Source organism: Anser anser (genome assembly GCF_964211835.1).
Source record: "Anser anser genome assembly, chromosome: 2".
Classification (NCBI taxonomy): Eukaryota; Metazoa; Chordata; class Aves; order Anseriformes; family Anatidae; genus Anser; species Anser anser.
In genome coordinates this window covers 8,090,915-8,114,422 of record NC_139721.1, presented here as the reverse complement: position 1 = coordinate 8,114,422, position 23,508 = coordinate 8,090,915, and the positions used below count along the sequence as shown (strand labels likewise).

Here is a 23,508-nt window from a genome sequence, read left to right as displayed (position 1 = left end):
GCAGGTATTTGTAATGTCAAAGGTGTCAAACTCCTAGATGGCCTTCTTCTGAAGGGCAGTCTAGGCCATCCATGAATACAGGCCTGTCAGTCCTGGAGGACAGGTGAGTCAAGTCACCTCGTATGTTGCTGATTTCCGAATCTATCTTATTTTGCCTAGTATATAACCTAAGTACATCGTAGATCCATTAGCAGACCAGTCATACAAATTTTAGTTTTCTCCAGAGAGGTCTAGACCTGCCACAAGCTGAGCAGCATGAGGCCTGTGACCACAAGCTTTCTGTCTGTCTGAAGCATGTGTTCCTCTGCTGTTGTCATCTAAGGGATGTGATCCCTCTGGCGGGCACTCCTAGAGCCCTCCTGTCAGAGCATGCATGGCTCAAAACATGACAAGGAAAATGTCTTTCCTTAAAGAGAGGAAGAAGAGGAGGAGTACCTTCTTTTTTCTCACAAAAGTTCACGTCAACATTCCCACAACCCAATTGTAACGAGTCTTTCATCATATCTCCTCCTACCGGGATAGCTTTACTATTACATTTCTTGTTTCAAAGCACCCAATAACAATGAAGTTTGAATAACAGTAATGAAAGAAAGTATTAGTTGGAGAGGATGGACCAGGTGGCTAATGAGAGAGTTCTTGGAAGTAGCAGTAGGACTGGGATCAGCTAGAAAAAAAAGATCCAAAGATACCCAAAGAAGGTTGAGAAGTGAGCTTTACCCACAAATCAGAGTTAGACACCCAAATGCATCTTCTTGCAGGTTAGGAAGCCATTGCATGGGATTTAGGATTGGAAATGGAATTTCTAAATCTGCAGAAGAACTTGGGGCTCTTCACTTCAAGTTATTTGAAGTTTTGTTATTTTAAACTTTACTCTGGGAGTGAAGAATGATTTGTAAAAATGATTGTGGTGGTTTCCTTCATTATGGGGGGTGGAAGGGGAAAGTGTGTCATGAGAGTGAAGGTGGGACAATGCTTCATTGCAATGTTATGTGTCACATGAGGCTCTAGGAGCTAATAGAAATACTGTGGGAAGAAGAATGACGTGTGGACAGAGAAAAACACCTTTGATTTGATTACAATAAAAAATTTATTTTGATTCATATTATACTGAAAAATTAAATAAATAAAATGTCAAAGAATGATTGAGTGAGACTCCCCACCATCACAGAAAACAAACCAAACCAAAACAACAAAAAGTGATTATCATAATCAATCATGTAGTCAAAGAAAAATAGGAAGAAAATCTGTTCATGGGAGAAAAAAAGTGCTCAAGAAATTTGGCTTTGGTTAAAAACACAACAGACACTCAAGGAGTGCTCCAGAGACTTTTCAGGGGTGGCAAACACAGTTCAAAAGTTTGAAGCTTTGACATGTTGCTAAATGTTTTCCTTTGTTGCTCTTTCAAGCAAAATAGAACAACAAAGTTTATAGCAGGAAGGCAGACAGTCTTCAACACTGGCAGTGGGAGTGAATTCTTCCTCCAGCATCATCTGTTGGTACCTCCTTATTCTGAAGGCATTTGAATCATCAGCAGTCAGTCACCTAAAGGACTCTAGGAAAAGTTCCTTGGAAATGTGATGGTGCAGACTACCCCTCATCCTACAGCTAGAAAGGTCCACCCTCTGCTGTCCTCCTGCTCTGAAAAAATGGACATCAGTGTTACACAGTTACTACTTGCTGTTGGCAAGAAAAATGGAAATTGCAGCTTGTCCCACGATGAAGACACTAAATCTGTCCAGAATAGTATGAGCCAAGATGTTTTGCATGTGCTGTCAGAGGCAGAATATCCAGGGAAAAACTGGAAATTTAATTTGGACAGCAACAGGAAACTTTCAAAACAACACACTCTAGAAGATAATTGATTTTTATAACATTTTCCTTGATCGCAAGCTGCCACCTGTAACAAAAAATCAACAGGAAATGGGTATCAAAACGCCATGAGTGTTCTTCTACATCTTTCTAAAAATGACTGAAATAGCAATGAAATGTTCCTGTTACTCGCATCCATCTATAAGAAAAGAAATTAAAATATTTGAAGCTCATGATGCAAAAAAGTATCTCCAAAATCCAGTCACAGGGTGAAGATACTGTTGGATTCTTCCCTGGAAATTTTTTTCCTCTTAAAGTTGCTTTCCTTGAGTCATATTAGCATGACATCTTGCTAGAAACATATTGAGTAACAACAATTTAAACAGTGGGAATGCTTAAAAGAAACAAACAAACATGGTTCAGGTAGAAATGTTACTTTTTTTTTTTTTTTTTTTTTTGTTACAAAGGGCTTTTAGAAGACAGTATGCCCGTTGAATTTGCTCCACCTGTGGCATGCAGGTGGGTAGTTCTGATGGCCACTGTGCTGGGAAAGGGCTTCTTGACATGAACTGGTTTCATCATGAAGATTTGAAAATGCCACTCTTTCCATATTGCTAAGCTGAAGGATTACATGTGTACATGAAAGAGAGTTCAGTTCCTCACACAGACATTTGGCATCCTTGGCTCTTTTTATGCTCTGAGTCCAATAATATTCGTGTGGGTAAAGCAGTCCATTTGGTCAAACAGGTATATTCCAGCTGATTGCATCATTCTGCCACGAATTGCTGTCTTGGAGGGGAGCTCACTATTAACAACTGGCCAACGGGACAAATCTTGGACTGAAGCATACTACTGGTTGAAGGGCTAGGCTTTCACTGAGCTCACATCAAAATACCCATCGGCTTGGACATGACGTCCCAACTGGTGCATGAAAAACGGGTCATTTAGATGATGGTTTGTAAATTACCACAAACCCCAATCACCGTAATCTGTTAAAAATGATATATGCCACTTTTTTCCCAGGCCTGATCTAAAGTCCCTTGAAGTCTGTGGCAAGAACTCTGGCTTCACCAGAGCTGAAAATTGGTCAATAATCCATGAATCCTATTTTCACAATATTGGGAAGTAAAAAACACTGTTTCACACTCTTCACTACCTGAACTTTGTTCTTCATTTCATAATTTCTCTCCCTCGAGGATTAAATATATTGATTCCAGCAAAATCTGTGGATGTAAAATCTCCACTGTCACTTCCCTCCTCTCACTGCCCTGAAGTACTGACAATAATACACTCATTCTTCCAGAGCTGTGCACAGCTTAAAGGCTTACACTGTAGGATAAGCTTGCGTAGATTGTGTCTTCATAGATGCTGCTACTGTGCAAAAGATTCATCACTATTGCATCACTATCTTATATTTCAACCCATGATATTTCTTCCATTTCAAATAGAGACACGGTAAAGAGATAACGCTTTCTAAATTTGTAAAAAAATAAGAGGAAAAGTTTCCTTGGAACATTTGGATATTATCCCATAAAAAAAAAAAGGTAAAAGCTACCTTCAAAAATTAGCCTTGTTTGTGTTTGCTCAAATACAATATAGGAGCTGTTATTCTTAGTTTTGACTACAAAAGTATACCATATGGAGGCTACACTTTGGTTAATCCCCCTCTCCCCCCTTATAAAAAAAATAAAAATAAAATAGTTTAGGGTTTGTCACCTTTAAAAAAAATCACATCTGTTGCACAACTATAAAAGGCACATGTAAACGACTGAAAGAAAAAATAGTCCACTTTCCAACCTTAAACTGATTAAATAAAAAAAAGCATTCTGGAGTAATTTTGACCAAAAAATAAAAAATAAAAAGCTATATATAACCAAACAAGACAAGAAGTGGCTAAAAAGGCCTTTTTTTCTTTTTTTTTTTCTTTTTCTTTTTTTTTTCTTTTTCTTTTTTTTTTTTCTGGAATTTTCAGTTTTGTTTTTTTTCTCTTATTATGGCTGTGTAGGAAGCAATAACAAACAATACATGATCACAGGTGATTTGATCCATATTTTCTGGATACCATCAATGCAGAATGAGGCAATGGTAGAAATAGTTACTACTCCAGGCAACTTCATAGCATTTTTGCTTAATAGGGCATGAAACCAGAAGTAACAGAGGAAACCAAAGAGATGGTTCAAAAAGAAGATTAACAGCAGAAGTGAATTAATTTCTTTGAGGTAATCCTTACTGTGATGTTCAGAGCTACCCTAGTGGGTGTCAAATCCCAGAAGACATTTACACTGTTCTTCAAGGATTTCCTGCTTTACTCAAGGAAGGAATGGGCACACAAACAGCAGTCCCTGTGCCCAAGTTTCTCCTAATTGCAACAGGCAGGTCTTTCATCAGTAATTCAGGAACCAAGTCGTAGAGCCTAAGCAGTGATTCAGCATGTCATCTATTCCCACAACTGATTGGTAGTTCCCAGCTATCTGTAGACAGGAAATCAAGTGCAGCGTGGAAGCTGGTCCTTGGCCGAGCTCCCTGCAGTCAGCATTGCAGCAGCGAGACGCTCCGAATCCACCACAGATTCACACTTTCAAACGCAGCTGGCATCCAGATCATCTTCACTGAGCTTTGTTCTGCTGCATGTTGGAAATTGCAGCCCCTACTTGTCCCTGTGGCCAGGGTCATCTGCCCTTGAAAAATTTTACTTTTTCAATGGAGGCAAGAGTCAAAGTTATATTGAACTCAAAATCCCCATCATGGACACCTGTCTGCCGGAAAGCCCCAGCTAAAGCGTTGTTTTCCCAGTAGTGATGCCAGTGTCCTTTGCTGTCTGCTCCAAAACCATACACATTCACCTAGGAAGTAAGAGAGAACTACTGTTATGGTCTGGAAAGGAATTGGTCTTCATCTAAAATGCAGAAAATTTTCTCTTGGTTGTCAGTATATCTATAGGCAGTACCACTTGAGGACCTCAGTGCTGTAAGAAATTATTCTACTGCCTGACATGATACAATCACAGAATAATGGCCCAAGGAACATCACGATGAAGGAACAACACACCCTAAGCTATGCTGAGGCCACTACCACACCTGCACCCAGACAGAAGAGGAAATTCCTATCCATGACTTTTTGTTTAGTAATATGGAAAACACATTCCTGTTCCCTAAGCATGATGTTTGACCTCAGGAGGTCAGTGACCTAGGTTGGGAATCTCCTCTTTATCAGATTAAGGCCACAAAGAGTAGAAAAATCTTTGGTTTTGTTCCTAGACTTCCAAATAATGACCTGCGTCAAGCCCTATTTAGATACTTCATTTTATGGCACGTGCAGTTACTTCCATGAGATCAGAGGCAGACGGGAATCGTGTTCTTCGTGTGTGTGTACTCCTACAGCCTCTCCACTCCCAGCTGCTCATTTACCAATGGCTATGCCTGTCTCCTCTGGTAATAAATTCAAAAATTCGTGGTTGACATTTATTTAAACTGGGTGTGGCTATAGGGCTGGCTTTGATGGGATGAATGGATCACAGAACAAACACCCTAACCTACGCAACTCCTGGACCCACCCAATTACGAGCTGTCTTTAAATTATTTCTGATGATGTCAAAGGCTTGCTCCTTGCCTGCTCGACAGAAACCAGGCTCCACCCAAGCTCCCCATCCTATCTGCCTTGACTACGGTACAGTTTCTGCCAGTGTCATCAGGAGTATTTCTGTTGGCATACTTGCATCATCCTCTCCAAGCAACACAGGCCAGGGAGACAAAAGCTCTCTTTTAACAGCAGAGCTGTGTCCAGACCAGGAATTTTGCCAGCATTGTGATTTTTCTCCCCCATCCTAACAAGCCCATGCTTGAGGTATTTTGTAGAGCTGAAATGGCCTTACTCTAACTAGCTAAGTCTCTGATCTCCTAGGTGCACCGCACATTACCCTAGCGAGGGAATTTCTTCAAGTAACTCCTGCAACAGAGGCATTTACCATAACCTACTGTATAAACCCACAAGCTTGGGAACAGAGAAGGATTTGAAAATAAATCATTTGTATTCTCCAAACTGGCTATTTCAAGAGCTGGTAGACAAAGTTCTTCAGGTGGGATTATGTTTAAGATTTAGATATCCAAATGGAGGTGCTTGAGCATCCACTACAGTCAGTGGAGATCCAGACTGCACAGTCCTTGAGCTCAGTGAGCAGTGCCGCTCCCCAAATGCCTTGCCAAGTGGTTGGAATTAGCCTCTGGACTCCACTGACCACATAGGTAAGACCTCAATGTAGTTGCCTAAACGTAAGAGCCATTTGAGATGTCCTTGGGTAGTCAAGACACCTGCTGAAGGTGAGCAGATGTCACACAGGATTCTCACTCTCCTGGAGTGACAGCTGGAGGTAGAGGGCATGCCCAGGGCAATGCCAATGCCTCTAGGAGCCTAGTCAGAGAGAATATACTCTGGGCTTCCTCTGATGAGATGGGCACAGAGACAACTAATGCAGACACAGATACAGTCCATATTTAGATGTCTTTTAATTCCAAATGGAATTCCATTCTTTATGTTTAATTAAATTTCTCTGAAACACATCTTAAGCCCTACTACTCACAGACATTAAAAAAATTGGTCGCTGTCACTTAAGCATATCTGAATGTTACTGAGGACTCTGCATCTGTCTGAAGAAATGAATGGGAGAGAAGATAGCAAATAAAGGCTGAGTGGCCAGGGCATGTTCCCGGCACCTCAGTGTGCATCTGTGTCCCAGCATCCTCATTTGATACCCGTATATCCAAACATAGCCAGACTTTACCTCGTCACATACGTGGAGTGCAAATATTACAGAAAGAAGGCCTGTGGAAGGGTATCTCCCATGATTCTGGAGCCAGTTTTCATAGACATATTTGATAAAAGATGGATTGTAAACCAGGATCTAGGAAAAATTGGAGAGATGGATTCATTAGTAAAACACCCTAGGAAAAAAAAAAAAAAAACACAACTGCAGCATTTCATCCCTAACAGACACCGTGGGAGGGCAGTGGAGAAGAAAGGCATATTAGGTATTCCCTGAGGTCAAGTGAAAAGGAACTGTACAGTCCTGTAGTTAAAATACATTTAATAATATTTACTATGTGCAATTACGCACAACTTCCTCAGACTCAACACCCCACCTGATCATGCTACCATAAATCTAAGTGATTCATCCTGAAAACAATGGGTACGAGATTGTGCAAGTGAGAAGGAAATTAGGCATCCAGCCCTCCCTTTAGTGCCCTGCTGGTAGCATAGGTGAGCTTTGGGGAGTCTGAGGCCTGAGCAAGGGAAATGTACAATGTCATGCTGGATTTAGGGGGGAAATGTACAAGGAACTGAATCTTCTGCACAGTATGCCAACCATGTCCTGGCCTCTCTAGATTTCCCGGTCTAAGAAAACCTGGAGGTCAGGTATAAACTATCAGGAACCCTATCAGGGTGTGTCAGCTACATTTCTCCTATTTCTCAAAATGCTATTTTTTTGTTATTTTTTGATTTGATTTATTTATTTTTAAGCAAGACGTACATCACGTTTGGTTATCTCCTGGGGAAACTATGGGGACTTCTAATGGAAACTGCACTTAAGATCAGACATGACTGAACAGTGAATCCAAGGACTGGTGGTAGTCCTTGGTTTCAACCCTCTTTTCTGAATCAGGCAGAGACGCTTTTCCCTCCATGCTGTGTTCGTAATTAGAGTGACAGCGTTTCAGTGCTATCTGGTTAGCTGCAGGGATTTTTCTTTTACAGAGTCAGAGGTTAATTGCTGATATTTTATCTGTGTGTAATCGCTTCTCACGGGGTGTTTTGCATTGCACTGTGCGGGAGGAAATACAAGATTCTTGTCTCCCTGCTTGGGAAGCCGTTGCATACCTCCAGCCATACCCCAGGCTGGTGCTATGCAGTTGTGACATCGGTTTAACAACCTGCCATAGCATATCTCACAAGGGTTCTGCAGAGGTTAATGTGTCCATCACCACAGGTAGGGATGAGCTGAGTGATTATTTAGTACCCCACAGAGGCCCACGATTGAAACACGGCGATATAAACTGCTACTGGTTTAAGGTCTCAGCTGAAGCCTTTGGCGAAACCTGGCCTGCTGAATGAAGAATGTGCTTCAATCTGTGATTTTAATGCTCTTGGACTGACATCATACTGTACCAGCCCTTGAGATACTAGGAGCCTGAGCTCCTCTGAAAATAACCCTTTTCAAAAACTGAGAGAATGAGACCTTCGTTTTGCTGGAAGGTCCGTGGAAGATGAAACATCTTTAACCTCTCCCTACACAGCCTGCCTTGGTTATGTTATAACATGCAGCTATAACAACAAAAGACTTTGCATGGTGGCTAGATGTCCAACATGGGAATGGCCATCCTGCTCTGTCTCCAGCAGTAGGATATGCCTATTAAACCACAGCATACTCTGGAAATGAGTCTGGATGCTGCATGAGCTAGAGCCTCTTCTGACTGCTGTAGGGTGGGCACCGGGTTTGTCCATCTTTCTTTGGCTTTCTCAGGAAAGTGATGTTCACTGACTGATTGCCCTCTGTACACCCATGCTGTGAAGTAAAATGGGTCAAAAGGATTTCTTTAGCCTTGAGGCAAGTGGCATGGCAGAGATTACATCCACATTACTCAGTTCTGTCCCTGTGAAAAACACGTAATGTTCCCTTGTTTCTGCAGTCCTCCAAATTTTGCTTGAACATTGTCTGGAGGAGTATTAATGCACCTGGGACAAAAACAGCCTGGATGTGGCCTGAACCCAGTCTCCAGGCTTGCTTACTCATATACAGACATTTATTACAGCTGTGGCCTGTGGTCCTTCCCCAAGAGCCACTGATACTATCATCATGAGTTCTTCACTGACTGGAAAACTCATGACTTTATTTGTTCAGAGTTCACTTAGTTCCTTATTCCAAGGAACTTACCCAGGAATAAGAAGCATCCTTGGTGATCAAATAGTCAAATCATTTTTAAAAAGCAGCAAAGGTTTTCCACAGCTCAGAATGTCCTTACATCTAAAAGACTGCAATGGGAGGGAGCAGAACAACTGCTGTGGAGAGTGAGCACCACTCACCAGTGGAGCGCCTTAAATCTCCCTGAGCAGTACCAGAGGAAGCAATGCAACCTTCAAAACTGCGGTTACGCAATGACAAAGTCACAAGAACAGTTTCTTCCTGACTTCAATTATTTAGTGAATGACCAATGCCCTGAACGGCACATAGGAGCTCAACCTTTAGCCTTGTAAAGGGTGTGCATTTTGAGTGCAGTTTTTATGATGTCAAGGAATTCCTTGGATTCTTGCAGTCTCCCACAGAGGCAAAAGAACCACACTGCATCAGCAGAACAAATTAATCAGCAGAACAAATTAACAGACCAGCATTGCTCACCTTTTCTTTTTTGACTTTGATTTTCCGTGGAACTGGAACATACGTGCTGTTAAAAGAAAAGAAAAAAAAACAAAACAACAAAATGACCAAGATTAGTAAAAGCCCAACATATTAATATTTTTATGTATTCTCAAAGAAAGAAAGAATATTCTTCAGGTATAGTAATAAATTCAAGTGATTTGAAAGTAATAAATACATTAAGTAGTTGGAAAACGAGGCTGCAAGTAAGTAATACAGCATGAAAAAACTGAGCTCCCACTGAAGCAGAGTTTATAGGAAGATATCACATCTTTTAATTTTCAAGGTACTTATTGACAGTAGAACATCAAGGATTTAGTTGAATATATACTGTACAGCCATGAAGCCCACAAATTCCAATTCTTGGACCATCACTGTTGCAGCTTTTGCATGTTGATGACCGCAACGGCTTTCATTTAATTTCATGGCAGAAAAACCTTTTCCCACCAGGGGGAGACTTTTCCTCTCCTAATACTTATAATTACCACATGATTTTTCAGAATAGGTGGTAGCAGAGTTCCTCGTTTCTGTGGTTATGTGCAACTCGGGCATCCCAGTACACAGCCCCTCGCCAGTAAGCTATTCCCTGCCTGCCCAGAGGGATGAGGAAGGCTGCCAGCATTTCCTAGCATAAAACTTCCAGGTCATACCTTATGACTGGGTTGAAATCATGAGTCATGCCTTGAAATAAAAAAGTCTTTAGTTCCTTGTGTCCCATGAACAGCACATGCTGACACCACACAGCTCATCATGAGTGCTGTAAAAAATTCTCCTTGAGGCTGTTTCAAGTGGGAAAATTCTGGTGAACTGGTCTTGTAACTGGAGTTTATCTCAAAATATACACTGCATACTTTTTGGGCAGGTTGTAGCCCTTCCATTTGTCTGATCTAAATGTGTGATTTTTATGTGTGATTTTTGGTAATGACAAGGATCCTATTGGTGAGGTTTTATGCCTCTTTGAACCATCGATCATCAGCACTTTGAAACATTATCTCAGGTCTTCCCAAACCAATGGTGACCTAGCAATGTCCTCATTTCCTTAGGTACTTCACCTGCACTGCCTGCCCTGGGCTGGTTGTGGTGGGAAAGGTGATAAGAGAGTCCCAGTCCCCGCAGATGTGATACGGGACATGTCAGGTTTGGCAGTGCTAATGGAGAAAGGGACATCCATGCAGACTTCTCAGTATGCCCTCAGCAAATCTCATGCTTGCCTTCAGCTTCCCATGCCTGACTGGTTAGCAAAGTCAATAGAGGTAGATTAGGTGATCACATGTCCTTTTTTTAGGTTAAGAAGACAGAAAGGGCTTCCTTGCTGGCAAAATCTCCTCATTATTATATAAGCAAATAGTAATTATTTTTTTTTTCTAGAAAGGTGATATAAAGGAAATAAGGAGGGCATATTTCACAGACATATAGCCAGATGCAAAAGAAGCATTCATGACAGTATTTGTAGACAGCTCTAATCCAGCCATGAGACTACTGTAACTCTTGTCAGACGGTAAATTAGTCATGTCAATCATGGGATTTTTATTTTATTTTTTTCAGAAGCAATACTTAAGTCCTGCTGTAACTTAGCGGCAGAATTACATACAACTACATTGCGTACTGGCATGCTACTTAAAGCCAAATGCAGACCTTTGCTGTTAAGGTCATGTAAAATTTGGGCTGCCGAGCAGGCAGAAGGTCATTATCTCTTAGAGACTGGATCAGACTTACAGACCCACTCTGAAATGGGACATCCATCAATCAAGTGGGAGAAGTCTGAGAGAGTCATTCAGCTATCAATTATATCTAATATTAAGGATATCTGCTGTTTGGCTTTTCTTTCGGACAGTGAAAAAAAATTACATGAATTAATACTGCTGTGAGGTAAATAAGATAAATCACAGATTTTGAGTCTTAGGAAATTATTATTTCATTTGAATAGAATACAGAAAATCAAACATTGTATAGAAATCTAATGAATAGGAATGCTTTTCTTTCTATATGAATGCACTTAGGTTGTGGTTAACCCGACCTCAGCTGACACTATGCAGCCTCTTCACGAGACCTGATGGCCATGCAAGTGAGTGTAAGGTGGTGAATATTTCTTCTCTTCTAAAATAAGTTTCAAATGGGTTTTATTTTTATTTGATCCTTTCTCCCTTTCACCAATGTACAGTCAGTAGTTTCCTTATACACTGTATCTGACATTGTGTTTAATGGGTCCTCATAGGTTTCTACCATTAGTCTAAAATTATGTTTAATGTATTGTTATGATTTGTGTGTTTATGATTGTCTTGTTTTATTACCCCAGAATGTTCCAGCTTATTAATTATGCAATTTCCCCCAAAATCTTAAAACAGTGGTATTTTTTCCATGTGGTAAATACACACTGATTTATACCAGATGCTTACCAAGCCCATGTATACAATCTAATTATAAATCTGTATCCTGCAACTTATTAGGCAAAGATATTTTTCCGTTCATGTGCGATTTCTAATTATTCCTGTGACCGCCTTGTAGGCAACCAGTTACATCTTCCAGCCAGACTAAGGCTCACTCAGCTTTACCACTGCAACCCACTTGCTGTGACCTCTGAAGCACAGTGAATGGCTTTGCAGTTTGGGCACAGAGCAGTGACAATGATGGAAACATGGGTGGGTGATGGTGGCAGCAACTGGCCCTGTGCAGGCTTCCTGGCACAGACATGGATTTTACAAAGATGCAGCAAGGGGCTTCACTGAAAGGCTGCTGCTGGCAGTTGGGGGCCTTCCCTCAATTCCAATAGAATTGGATCCAGGCTTAAGGGCAGAGCTTCTCAACCTTTTTTATCCATATAGCTTATGAAAGAAAAAAGAAACCCTAAGCTTTGCAAAAAAGGTCAGTGATATTTATTAGCTGATTTTCCAAGTGGGCCGATTTTTCTGAGTTATGAGTGTGTTCAGAGGATGGATTTATTTTTTTTGTGAAAACTTATGATTGGACATATTAAGTGCTGGTGAAAAAAAAATGTTACAAATTAAGAGAATGTTAAGTGAAGAGAATCTAAAATCAATTTGCAAAGAAGAAAAATATAAAAAAGAAGAATTAAAACTCCATTTGCTGTCCCATCAAAAAGCTTTTTGTAAAAGGAGGTCTAATCCTCAGTCAATAGGGACATATTTTTGCAAGGTTTTCATCTTCTGAGACTCTGAAATTGGGAAAAAAAGTTGAAATGTCTTGAAATACTTTTCTCTGGAATAACATAATCTGCTCTGCTCTGTCTATGTGTAGCAATCCCATGCGGTTGTGGCTTTACAGCCAGCAGATAACCTCATACACAGTACAAATGTCATACATTTCATCCTCTGAATTAGGAAAAGCCATCTTATAGGGGGAAAGAGAATCTGCTAGGAGGCGTCCAGAAGAAACATATGCTTTGTTCGTATTTCAAATTCTGGTGCAGCCAAAATATATATTAAGCAGAACAGCATTTCATTCTGAAAGTACTCATAAAGAATAGAGAATAAATACCAGTGTGGCACATTATTGCCAGGCAAAACGTGCTAATTTAAGGCTAGGGCACACAGGTGACAAAGGAAAGAAGGGTGCCTCCTCTGCACAGCTGTCAGTCACCATGTGCCGCAGTCCTGAGACACCTTCATACTGGCACGGCAGAGACATTGCCCTTCTGTTGTGGTGAGGTTTAGCAGAAATTCATGGTTTTTAGCTGTGTTTTCAGAGGCAAATGCAGGGATCAGGGTCTGAATGGGAAAAGGAGAAGGAAAAAGCCAGCGGAGGACACTCAGTGTCACTCTCTGCCCTCCATCTATGGGGCCAAGCCACACCGACCTCAAATACTCCCTCCCATTTCAGCACCATTCCCCATTGCAGGTCCTTGGACCGAACAGGGGAGTTTTGCCTCTTCCTCACTTGGAACAATTGTTTGTTTGTTTGTTTTCCCTGAAGGCCCATCCTGGGGGTGTCTGTGATCACACTGGGGCGCTGAAGTCCAGCACACTAACACAGCCTGCTGTGGTGGGCAAAGGCAGGCCGGGACGAGCCATTTCCAGCGCTCCCTCTGCTCTGGGCCCTACAGCCCTGAGTCACGCACAGGAGGAAATGCTGCTTTCCCCAGGAAGGGTGGAGGCAGGATTGTTTCTCCTCTATTGAAAACACTGGAAAAGATCCAGATGGTTTGGGTGACAGCCGATAAGTACAGTCAAGCCTTCATTTTCCATCTCTCTCTGCCGCAACCTATCCTGAAGGCCCCCTCAGCCCCGCAATTAGCCCCAGATCTGATCCTAACACATCCCTCAAGCACTGTCCCCCCCTGTACGTCTGAACTCTGATATGGGTTTGTGCCAGAGCACCTGGACCGGAGATCATTTCCCACCAGGAAATTAAAATCACACCAGGCAGACAGCTCGAACCGCGGCTTTGCTCTCCGAAGCAGGCCGGAGGGAAGGGGCGAGAGGCCGAGCTGGAGAGGAGGAACTGAAAGGCTCTGAGGGGGCTCTCCAGCCCGAGAACGAGTCTCAGAGTAATGCCTCCCTTTTGTTCCCCATGTCCTGCGAGTAAAATAATGCTCTGGCATGGAGCTAGCTCTCTGATAGATGGGCATAGCTCTGTTCAAATAAATGCTTCAAGTCTTGAGTGTTCAGGGCCTTCGTGGGAAGACTGGGGAAAAGTAGGTGTCTTTTGACCGCAAAAGATGCACCAAGCTCCTGATCGACCTGCCCACGGGAGGAAGCTGTGGATGGATGTCTTAGTGCCATGCTTCTGCTCATGAGCAAACTGAGCATCCCTCTCTGTCTCTTTGTCCTCTTCTGCAAGCGGGATAATGTGTATTGGAGGACCGTTTGGCCACCAAAGTATCACAGGTGGGATAATCTGGATGTCTAAGAACACGCTGAATGAATAACCCGCCCTATGCCTGATTCTGCAGGTGGCTTTCTGCTGGGTACCTCTGGGTATGGGCATGCTGGCTACACCCACTTTACTCCCAAGGGACCAGGGAGGGGATGGATGAACAGAAACCCAAAATGAAGTACAGAACCCCAAAGCTCAGGAAGCTGATGCTCAAACTGGCTGTCTCCAGAAGCAAAAGCTGTCCCATTCATTCCTCTGAGATCGCTGTGTGGGGCCAAGGATCTTCACCTCAAAGACTGCACCACAACACTACACTTTTCCTAGAAATGAAGTGTTCAGGACTAACCCCTGCTCTTAGAGGGGTTGTAAAGCTCCTCTAGACTTCATCGGTGGGGATTTGCCCAGAGTGGGCTTTTCTCTCCAACAGCAATATGAGGTGGGGGGCTCCCACCCTTTCAGCCCATCCACTTGAGGCTGCTCTTACTCACAAGTTGATAGTGCCTGTGGTGAGCGCAGTGACAATCCAGCGCAGGTCCAGGGTTTTGAAGGGGATCAGGATCATGCTCACGTTTTCTGCCAGCTCTTTGTAGCTCTCAGGGTAAACAAAGTGGTGAGTGGTCTTGCTCCCGACATCTGACTCGTAGCCAACGGTAGGTGCACGGTTCATTCTGCAGCCCAAAAATAAGAAGCAAGAGAGTGAGAAAGTGGGACAGGAATTAGGTAGGTACAAATGTGTGATTTTTCCTCACATCGCTTGTTTGAGGTGGCAGAAATATTTTCCCAAGGCTGCATGCTGTATGTAGGCTCATCAGGGTGTAGCGGTCCTCAAGTGGGCTGAAATGACCATCACCCATAGTGGGTAAATTAAAAGTAAAAAAAAGCTAGGCTTTAGTGTGAAATTGGGTATGTATGCAAAGCAAGTGTCTGCCTGAGCACGTCCCTGAGTTCTCCTTACAGTCAGCAGAAAGCTAGTTAATAGAGCAGGGAGCCCATCAGGACACATCTCCTCTCACCCTAATGCTGCGGCCTCCAGTAGGTGAGAAAAATATTGCCCTGAAGTCCATCAACTTGACTTCTTGCAGCTTCATTCCCCCCATCCGTACAAGTGAATGCCTAGGGTGCAGGTAACAAACCACGTTATGTGTGACGAGAAGCAGAAAATATTCCTTATGTTTTTCTTTTTTTTTTTTTTTTTCCAGAAGAAAGCACAAAATCCACAGTGACAAATGCAGGATTTTCTGCTGACACTTTATTTCCTCAAACTTTGCTTTGTAGTACCCCCCAGCTTTGACACATCCATTTTGGTAATAAGGAGCACTCGAAAATCAGCTTCAAAGCCTGACAATATGTGCTTTAGACCCAGTATGGAGACCTGCCCAGGGCCCACCAGGGCTCATTCAAAGCAAGCTGAGCAAACAGGGCTACTTTATGTTGGATCTATAAGGCAATAGGGAACAGAGGGGGGTTTCTGAACTCAGGACTGCAGAAACACCCCTGTGCTTGTGTTTGCTCCTGAAAGCAACTCTGGGGGACACATGAGCACTTCCCATCCTGATGCATTAGCTCACTGCTGGCAGAGATTGACATGGTTTCATGGTGCAGCATAATGCAGATTAGAAAACCCCAATGCGTGACTGACCTTGCATGTGTCCATGGTGCAACACCAGGAGAAACACTCAAGGTGGCTCTGAGAAAAACAGGGTTTTTCTGAAGCTCATGGGAGTCTCCTGGAGTCTCCTGCAGAGACATTAGCTCAGCTCCTGGTAGAAGCACAAGGAGGGCAAGGAAGGGATGTAGCTGATGAGATGATGATCAGCATCATCCATTGCTGGACAACAGACTGCTGTGGTCACAGCTAACAGGGAGGTAAAGTCACTTCAACAAGTTAATGCCAGGCTGTGTTATTGCAGTGCTACTCCAGGTGGATTAGTTAAGTTTCTTCTAACTCCCTCGAAAGGGAGCAATTAGCATAGGTAGAACATCTTGCTGGCCTTTGTGGACTTGTTATCGAGTTGGTCTCTTCCCTGCCAGCTTCAGGGATCCTCACTGCATGGTGTAGAGATACTCTACAAAGCATGGAAATTCCTACTTTTTTATCTTGAGATTACTCAGCCTGAAATATAAGATCCAGGGCTTGCTTTCTGTCAAGTCAAAGCCAAGGGTGGCATCTTGGTTACGGTACACAGCCTGCCCTGGGGTCTGTGTCCCTTCCCCACCATCTGCAGCAAGGGCTGGTCATGCGGCACGGCAGAAGGCAGTGATCACACACAGTCTCAGCAGGAAGGAGTGGGATTTCCCTTTGTCATGAAAACAGACAGTTAAACAAATAAAAGTGGCCTGGAACACGGTGTTTGGAAGGAAAGGTATCACCTCACACTCGCTGGCTCTTTCCCATGCTTGGCTGTATTGCCAAAGCACCTGCAAGTGAATTATTGGGTCACCAGAGATTTTGTTTGTTGGATTAGCACACGGACGGGTTACCTTCTCTGCACAAATTTCCATGATAAATCCTAAAACCTTGGGACATCTATTCATATCTGGCTTGAGACTGATAAACTGGAAATCAGAGACTGGCAGGTTAAGTTCCAAATCACAGAGAGTTTCTCCCTTGCAGGGGATGCACAGCTATGGGAAGGGTGAACACTCAGAGCAGAAACACATACCTGAATTTGAATAGTAACTCCTTAGTTACTATTCAGAAAAATCCCCCCTTGTCAGGCTTTCCTGCCTGCACCTGAAAATGTAGGCCAGGCAAGATGAGAAAGTCCATGCAGGAACAGGGCAATCTCCATAGCAAGGGACGCAGAGTTAAGTACGGATGCATCTCTGCTTCTCCACACTTAAAACCTGCAGGATTAATGATTCTTTGCTTCCCTTCATGTATCTGAAGATTTGGTTGGCTGACTGCTTTTGGGGAGGTACTTATTGCTGAGGGCAAGGTATTCAACTGAAGCAAGCTACTCCTGAAATGATTCATTATGCACATTTAGGTACCCAAACCGCATCAAAACCCAAGTGGCCTAAGGTGGTCTAACAATTCAAACAACGCTAATCTTCTGTTGATTCACTTTCAGTTTCAGCACACAACTTCCTGCTAAAGATTATGTTGTTTCTAAGAGCATAATCTCACATATTTTCAGTAGTAGTCCTTGCATTCCAGACCCTCTGACCTGCCTGCATTGCTCCCCAAATTGTTCTGCACTGGCAACTGCAGTGTAAAGAGGGAGAATGTGTTGGACCACTGTGGTTTACAAGTTTCTCTGACAGCTTGGCAAGGTAAACTTAGTTGACCCAGATACCTTGGTTGCCCTCTGGGCAGTCATCTCTGCCTACCTAGTGTCCCGTTCTATTTCAGTGGGAAAATAATAGCCAAGTATTGGCTAACAAGTAGCTCTAGCCATCCAGTTGTCTCCTCCCTGCTTGTCAACTGACTTTGGCCTTCCCACCTTACCATTGCTTAAGAGTGAACCAGTGCAAGAAGGTCAAATCTGACACAGTCAGCTTTGTGTGCAGAAGATCACTTGTGAGCACTAGCTGCAGAGATAATGTTTATCCAAAATTATAGCTTTTCCATTTTTATTTTTTTTTTTAATCACAAGCAATTCTGAACAGTGCAGAGTAAGCTACAGTATCAACACCTACTTAAACCCAAGAGAGGTCATATTTTTCTTCCAGGCTAAAACATGAGGCCATATCTCCAATGCATTCAGGGGCATAAAATATAGCTTAGATTGGACCTAAGAAGCAGATTTCACTAGATAGCCCCTGAAACGTTGCTTGCTAATTTATCCTGAAAAACACCAGTAAATCTCAAACAGCAGAGACACCTGGAGCTGAGGTGGTGCCCACTTACCTGAGCACAAAGTCATGGGAGTCAATCTCTTGGCCATACTGAGACTGCCGAAGGTTCCCAGAGTTGCCCACAACGGCACATCGTCTGCACGTTAAAGTACCTCGCTCCTGCAGTGGGTCCCCATCCGCAGGAATGATCCCAAACAGTTCCTTGAGAGTGTCATTAATATTCTTTGGAGATTTCTCTCCTTGCAGTTTCTGTTGGGGAGAAAAATCACTCCAGGTTACCAATATAGCTAGCTTTTCTGTGAGCGAGACATAGCTTCAAATGTCTTCTCAAAGACTGCTCTTGCTCGTGTTCCTGCAAACATTGTCTCCTGGGGTGTATGTTACATGGCTTCAGACTGGGAGCGAAAGTATGAATTAAAAATATGGAAAGTCCTGTCCCATTAACTTTTTTAACCTGGTTTTCCTTTTCTCTTCCTTCTCCTCTGTTTGCCTCACCTCCTCAGTCTCTACCTAGCCACAGCGGAACAGATCATACATTCTCCTCAAGGTTGACCCTAGCAGAATAAATGTCCTTCTGGTGTCTAAAAGCTTTGTCCCACCTTGGGCCAGATATCTTCTGTTAAGACACGTATAAGATTTCTTTTAACCCCCCTAAGAAGGACAAAACATTCTAAGGGAACCTGATGGAGCACAGAAATAGGGCTGAGCCAGTTGGGGTAGCCATGGACACCCTTCCCACAAATTTTGGCCTTTGACACAAGTGGGAGTGCGAGATCTCACTTCTGCTGTTCCGGACTGTGAAGGAACCAGCCACTAGTGCAATAGGAAACTGGTAAAGTTAAGTTAGCTTTGACAGCTGGAGATGTAAAACCATCTAAAAAAATTCTCCAGGATGAAGAAAACCACCCCGGACCTTGGTCATTGTGCCCGTTGCCATGGAGGGAAACTCTTTTGTAGCAGCTCTGTGGTGCATGGTGGAAACAAAGGCTGGATGGTGAAGGTGCGGGCAAGGTGCAGGGCAGGTGATGGTGAGACACTCCCTTTCTGGGAATCTGCTCTCTGAGGGCAACTAAAAATGTTGGGGGTGCTGGCAGGCTCACATGAAGCATAGCCCACACTCATGGTGCTGCTTGCTTGCAAAGAGAAGGAAAAGTTTCCAAAAGGAGAATGGCTCCAAAGAGAGCATCTCCCGAAAGGCTCTGCACTTGCTCTGTAAGCCCAGGGCAAAGAGTGACAGGGATGGAGGAAGGAAAAATGCTTTTTCCCACGACTGCCAGCAACAGCCTGGGGTAATTTGGCTTTAGTTTCTGATGTATTTCTCTCACCTGCACCAGGAATTGTTTCCATCCTATGGAATGGAATCCCAGGAATTTCCCATCCTATCTCACAAATATATACAGACCTGTACATTTTGTTTGGTCAGCTAAATTCTGTTATCTTTGCAGACCTATGTCAAGAAACCTTATTTGCACGGAACGGAACAACAGGTCCGTGGAGCTCAGAGCTACAGGACAACACTGGGGTCAAGGGCTGAGAACAAAGAACCCAAAGAAATGTTACCTACAAGAACTTAACCTTCCTGCTAACCCTTCCTAACCTATACACTCATGTATAGACTGCATAAGGTGGTCTTCTGTTAAAAGTAGTCAGCAAAAAACTCTTCCTGGGCTGAAGTGATTAAGCAGCTGTTATTATCTCGGCTTGTTTTTCCTCTGATGTAGCTGAAGCTGAGCACTGGCAGAGACAAGATAAAGGGCTTGCGTTACCACAGCTCTGAGTCCATTGGGCAGCTCTGAGAAGTGACACCAGTCATGGCATCACCAAAATAGTCACTGCCTTCTTCCAGATACATTAATAACAAGCACAGCTCACCCCCTTACTTCGTGCCATTCCTTTAACTTACTCTGAGGGCAGCCCAGAAGAAAAGCCAAGTCAAGCAATCAATGGTTGTACATAAATAAAAAAGGTAATGAGGATGCCCAGACAAGCACGGTCATTATTACAACATATTCGGAGTATTCGGTGGATGGCTCAATTGTTGAATTGCAAAGGATTATTTTCTCCTAAATTTACATGTGTGATGCTACAAACACATGCTCACGTATCTACACTTGTGTGTTCTGTATGAATCCAGTCTAACCTATTTTCAAAATTACTCTGAATATAAGAAAAACACTTAATAGTAGCCTAATCCTGCAGCCTTCAAAATAAACAGAGATGTCTCATAGATATCACAGAGAGCAGCATCAGGTGTGTAATGCAGAAAACTCCAGCTTTTTCAGAAGGAGCTTGTTTTGAGTTATTTGTGTATACAAATGTGCACACACCATGTGCATACTCTCTCTCTCTGTAAAAGTTGATCTGACTTTAACTGTCTTTAAGAAATGAAAGAGAAAACCATCAAACATGCTTCAAAACACTTTTAAGAACATAGTTACTCAGGGAAAAAAAAAGAAAAAAAAAAGTATTCTTGAACCGATTTTACCTGACAAAATTCAGATGAAGAAGATCATTTTCAGAAAATCCTGAGCATCTGAGCTCTCTTTTTAAGTTAAATTGCCTTTTCAGCCAGAATGATAGCATCAGTAAAGGAAAGGAACTGGAGTATTTACTTTTGTTTGATGCATGAAAACGATGTGGAGCATTATCATGGATAGGCACCTCCATTTGCCCAGATCGGGGATCTGACTTTTCTTTCTGATATGCTGCTGTCAATTTAGAGTAACTGTATTGCAACCAAATTAAAACATGGTCACCAACACCAGCCCCTCAATTGTACAGAATTTCTCCAACAGAGATTAGTACTGACATCAGAGATTTCATCAAAGGCCTTAAATAGGATGAGGATTTTGTGCTGAACATCCATACAGTAAGACACCAGTCTCTAACTTATTAAAAGTGCTGTTTTCATTTCCGCAGTGATTATCTGATTGGACTATATTCTTCAAGCCTAATCTTCAATCAGAACTGATAAGTCTTTGACTTTTCAGCAGTATGGAGCAGAACAGGCAATAAAGATGTTTAACTCCAAGACAGATCTCTTTATAAACTTCAGACGTAACGTGCAGCCAGTTCCTTATTGCACAATGTTTACTTGACTTCTTGAAGAAGTCCATTTTAATAGCATTATAATTACAAGCCAATTATAGTTCACTTTCCCACGCCAAATTTTTGTCCACTTTTTTTTCTCTTGAGTATTTTTTTTTTATAAGAAGCTCCCAACAGTCCGGCATTTCCCATAAATGAACAGCAGTGCAGAGTGAAAGTCTGTCCATGTCATGCAAGAAAAAGCCACATCAAGCCATGGCGGTGCAGAAGGCAGCACAGTGCCTGTTTGGTGCCACCTGGCTCTGCTGGGATGCCATTCTCTCTCCAAGTGCTGTAGATGTGTGCCAGGGATAGGCATATGGATACAGCTACTGGAAGCGGGCTTAAATACACCTAAATACCTGACCCCTGTGTCCTGGGTGAAGTGACTGTATTTCTCAGAAGTCTTTGCGATCAACAGCCATGTGTAATGGTGCAGTTCAAGCTCTTGTCCAAGTCCGAAAGGCATCTTAACCTGCCTTGCGTCCACATAAAATACCACTTAACACTTCAGCTCTAGCCCTCCAAAAATATTTGTCTGGCACCTGAGAGGCAGCTTTTCACCCTACATTGTTAAAAATAAAATACTGAGTCCAGAGTCCAGATTGAGAAGTTTCCTAATTATTTTAACAGGGAAGATGCACTCTTAGCTTTAAAACTCCCCACTTCACATCCAGAGGTTTTCCAGCTGGTTTTACATTTTCTTATATATATATATATATATATATATATATATATATATAAAAGCTTAAAGTTTACACAGTTCCTTCTTTAATCCATGAACAGCTTTCCGAGGAAAAGCTTGTTGCTCTTTCTCACACCACACTGTGCGCGCCTCCTTTAAGGATGACCACAAACCTTGGGATTTGTTGCTTTTATAAACTTCTCAGAACGTTTCCCAAGGCTCTCCAGTACCATCACACCACCAGTGATTGCCAAGAAGCAATACCCAAAACTCAGCTAAGGGGATGCAAGGGGAGGATGTGAATTCAGCCAAGGCTGCTCAGAGCTAATTGCTTGGAGCAGCGAGGAGGAAGCTAAAGTCAAGAGAGCCTGGAAGGAAAGCTCTCCTGGTGCCTGTACATCCTTAATCCACAGCCAAGTTTGGCACTGTATTAGATACACCTTCAAAATCCCAATGTATCAGCATGTAGAAAATGTCCTGCTTAACCCATAAATCATTAGTGCAGCCTGGGTGCAGATGGAAACGTGTCGAGCATGGACTGAGACACAACCTGCGTGTTGGGCAGGTGTAGGTGTGGGTCTGCCCTTCTGCAAGCACATGGCCAGGCAGCCTGGGGAAGCTGGTGTAGCAATACTGTTTTGTCATGGCTTCTCCGTTTTTTAACTGTTTTTAAAAGATAAAGAGAGAATAAAACCCCATGAGAACCTCTTTTGCACAGCTACTAATTGCCTTGCTGCAGCAGTTTGGAGGCATTAACACTCAGGAAGCGCTTCCCAGCTATAAAACATTGCACAAAGATTAATCCTAGCATGATCCTAGTGGGGCAAATGCAGGTAATCTCCATTTTGCAGACCGAAGGAGAGGTTAAAAGGCAACCATCAATTTTACAAACATCTCCTTGGTCTGGAAAATATGACATTATTATTGTTACACTTAATGTCCTGCAATTACTATACATCGAAGACATTTAGGGGGAGAATACAGGTGCTTTTAAGTGTTTGGGTTGGCTTTGTGTAATGATTTGTGTCTGTCAGAAAACATGCATTTTCAAATACGAATGTAATGTGCATGTATTATGTAAATAAAACACACTCCCTTGAAGCCAAGCAGAATGACACCAGGTGGGACTGGGCATGTAGCAGGCACTGGGACTGAATTTGGCACTGCCTTCTGCAGGAAGCCCTTGGTTTTGCATTTAAAGTATCACAGATAGCGTCCCAGTTTTAAAGAAGATTCCCTATGATCAAAGTACTTGGGGAAATTTTCTACAAAGAGCATTCAAAATGCATGAGTCAGGTGCCAAGTAGCTCCGATACTGTCTTAAAAATAAGTGCAGCTTCCACGACTTTCCCAGTGCATGTGTTGGGGATGCCCTTTTATTTGCTGTCTGGTGAGAAAAACTTTAAACCATATATTATGTTGTGCTTTTTTTTTTTTTTTCCTACAACCATAAAGCCTAAAAGCTAACACTTTCTTTTAGATATGCTAATCACACGTCCCCAAGAGCTTTCTTCAAAAAATAAAAATAAAAATCAAACCCCTCAAATATTATAACTCAAGATAAAAATTGTTGTAACGTGGTAGTTTATGAACAATGTGCTACAGATAAGATTGCCAGGGAACCCTGAGCCTGATTTTATTTTATTTACCGCAGCTTTAATCCATCAAGTTCCACAGAGTTGTTTGGGATTGAGAACAGCAGGTTCCCATCTCGTATTTTTTGTACTTTCTGACCACCAAAAACAATGCAGAAAACCACTCAGAATAAAACAAGAAAACTATAAATAAATGCTATGCCATGTTACAGCATATAATTTTTGTCCTGTCCCCTTATATACAGGTTACTGAATTCAGTGGAAGAGTCCACAGCCATTTGTTTCATAGAACA

General features: G+C 42.6%; 1 protein-coding gene across 4 annotated transcripts in view; it reads right to left on the bottom strand.

Annotated features, from left to right (window-relative positions):
• Positions 1-1,063: 1,063 nt before the first annotated feature.
• The window catches only part of ST3GAL1 (ST3 beta-galactoside alpha-2,3-sialyltransferase 1), a 76,481-nt gene continuing 54,036 nt past the window's right edge, over positions 1,064-23,508 (bottom strand). For all 4 annotated transcript variants that reach the window (XM_083822578.1, XM_083822580.1, XM_083822581.1 and 1 more), the window contains exons 3-7: positions 17,901-18,097; positions 14,536-14,715; positions 9,197-9,242; positions 6,587-6,706; positions 1,064-4,652 (exon numbers count right to left, since the gene is read on the bottom strand). In XM_083822578.1, coding sequence (XP_083678704.1) covers positions 4,479-4,652; positions 6,587-6,706; positions 9,197-9,242; positions 14,536-14,715; positions 17,901-18,097 — 717 coding nt within the window. In that variant the 3' untranslated portion in view covers positions 1,064-4,478. The remainder of the gene's footprint in view (positions 4,653-6,586; positions 6,707-9,196; positions 9,243-14,535; positions 14,716-17,900; positions 18,098-23,508) is intronic.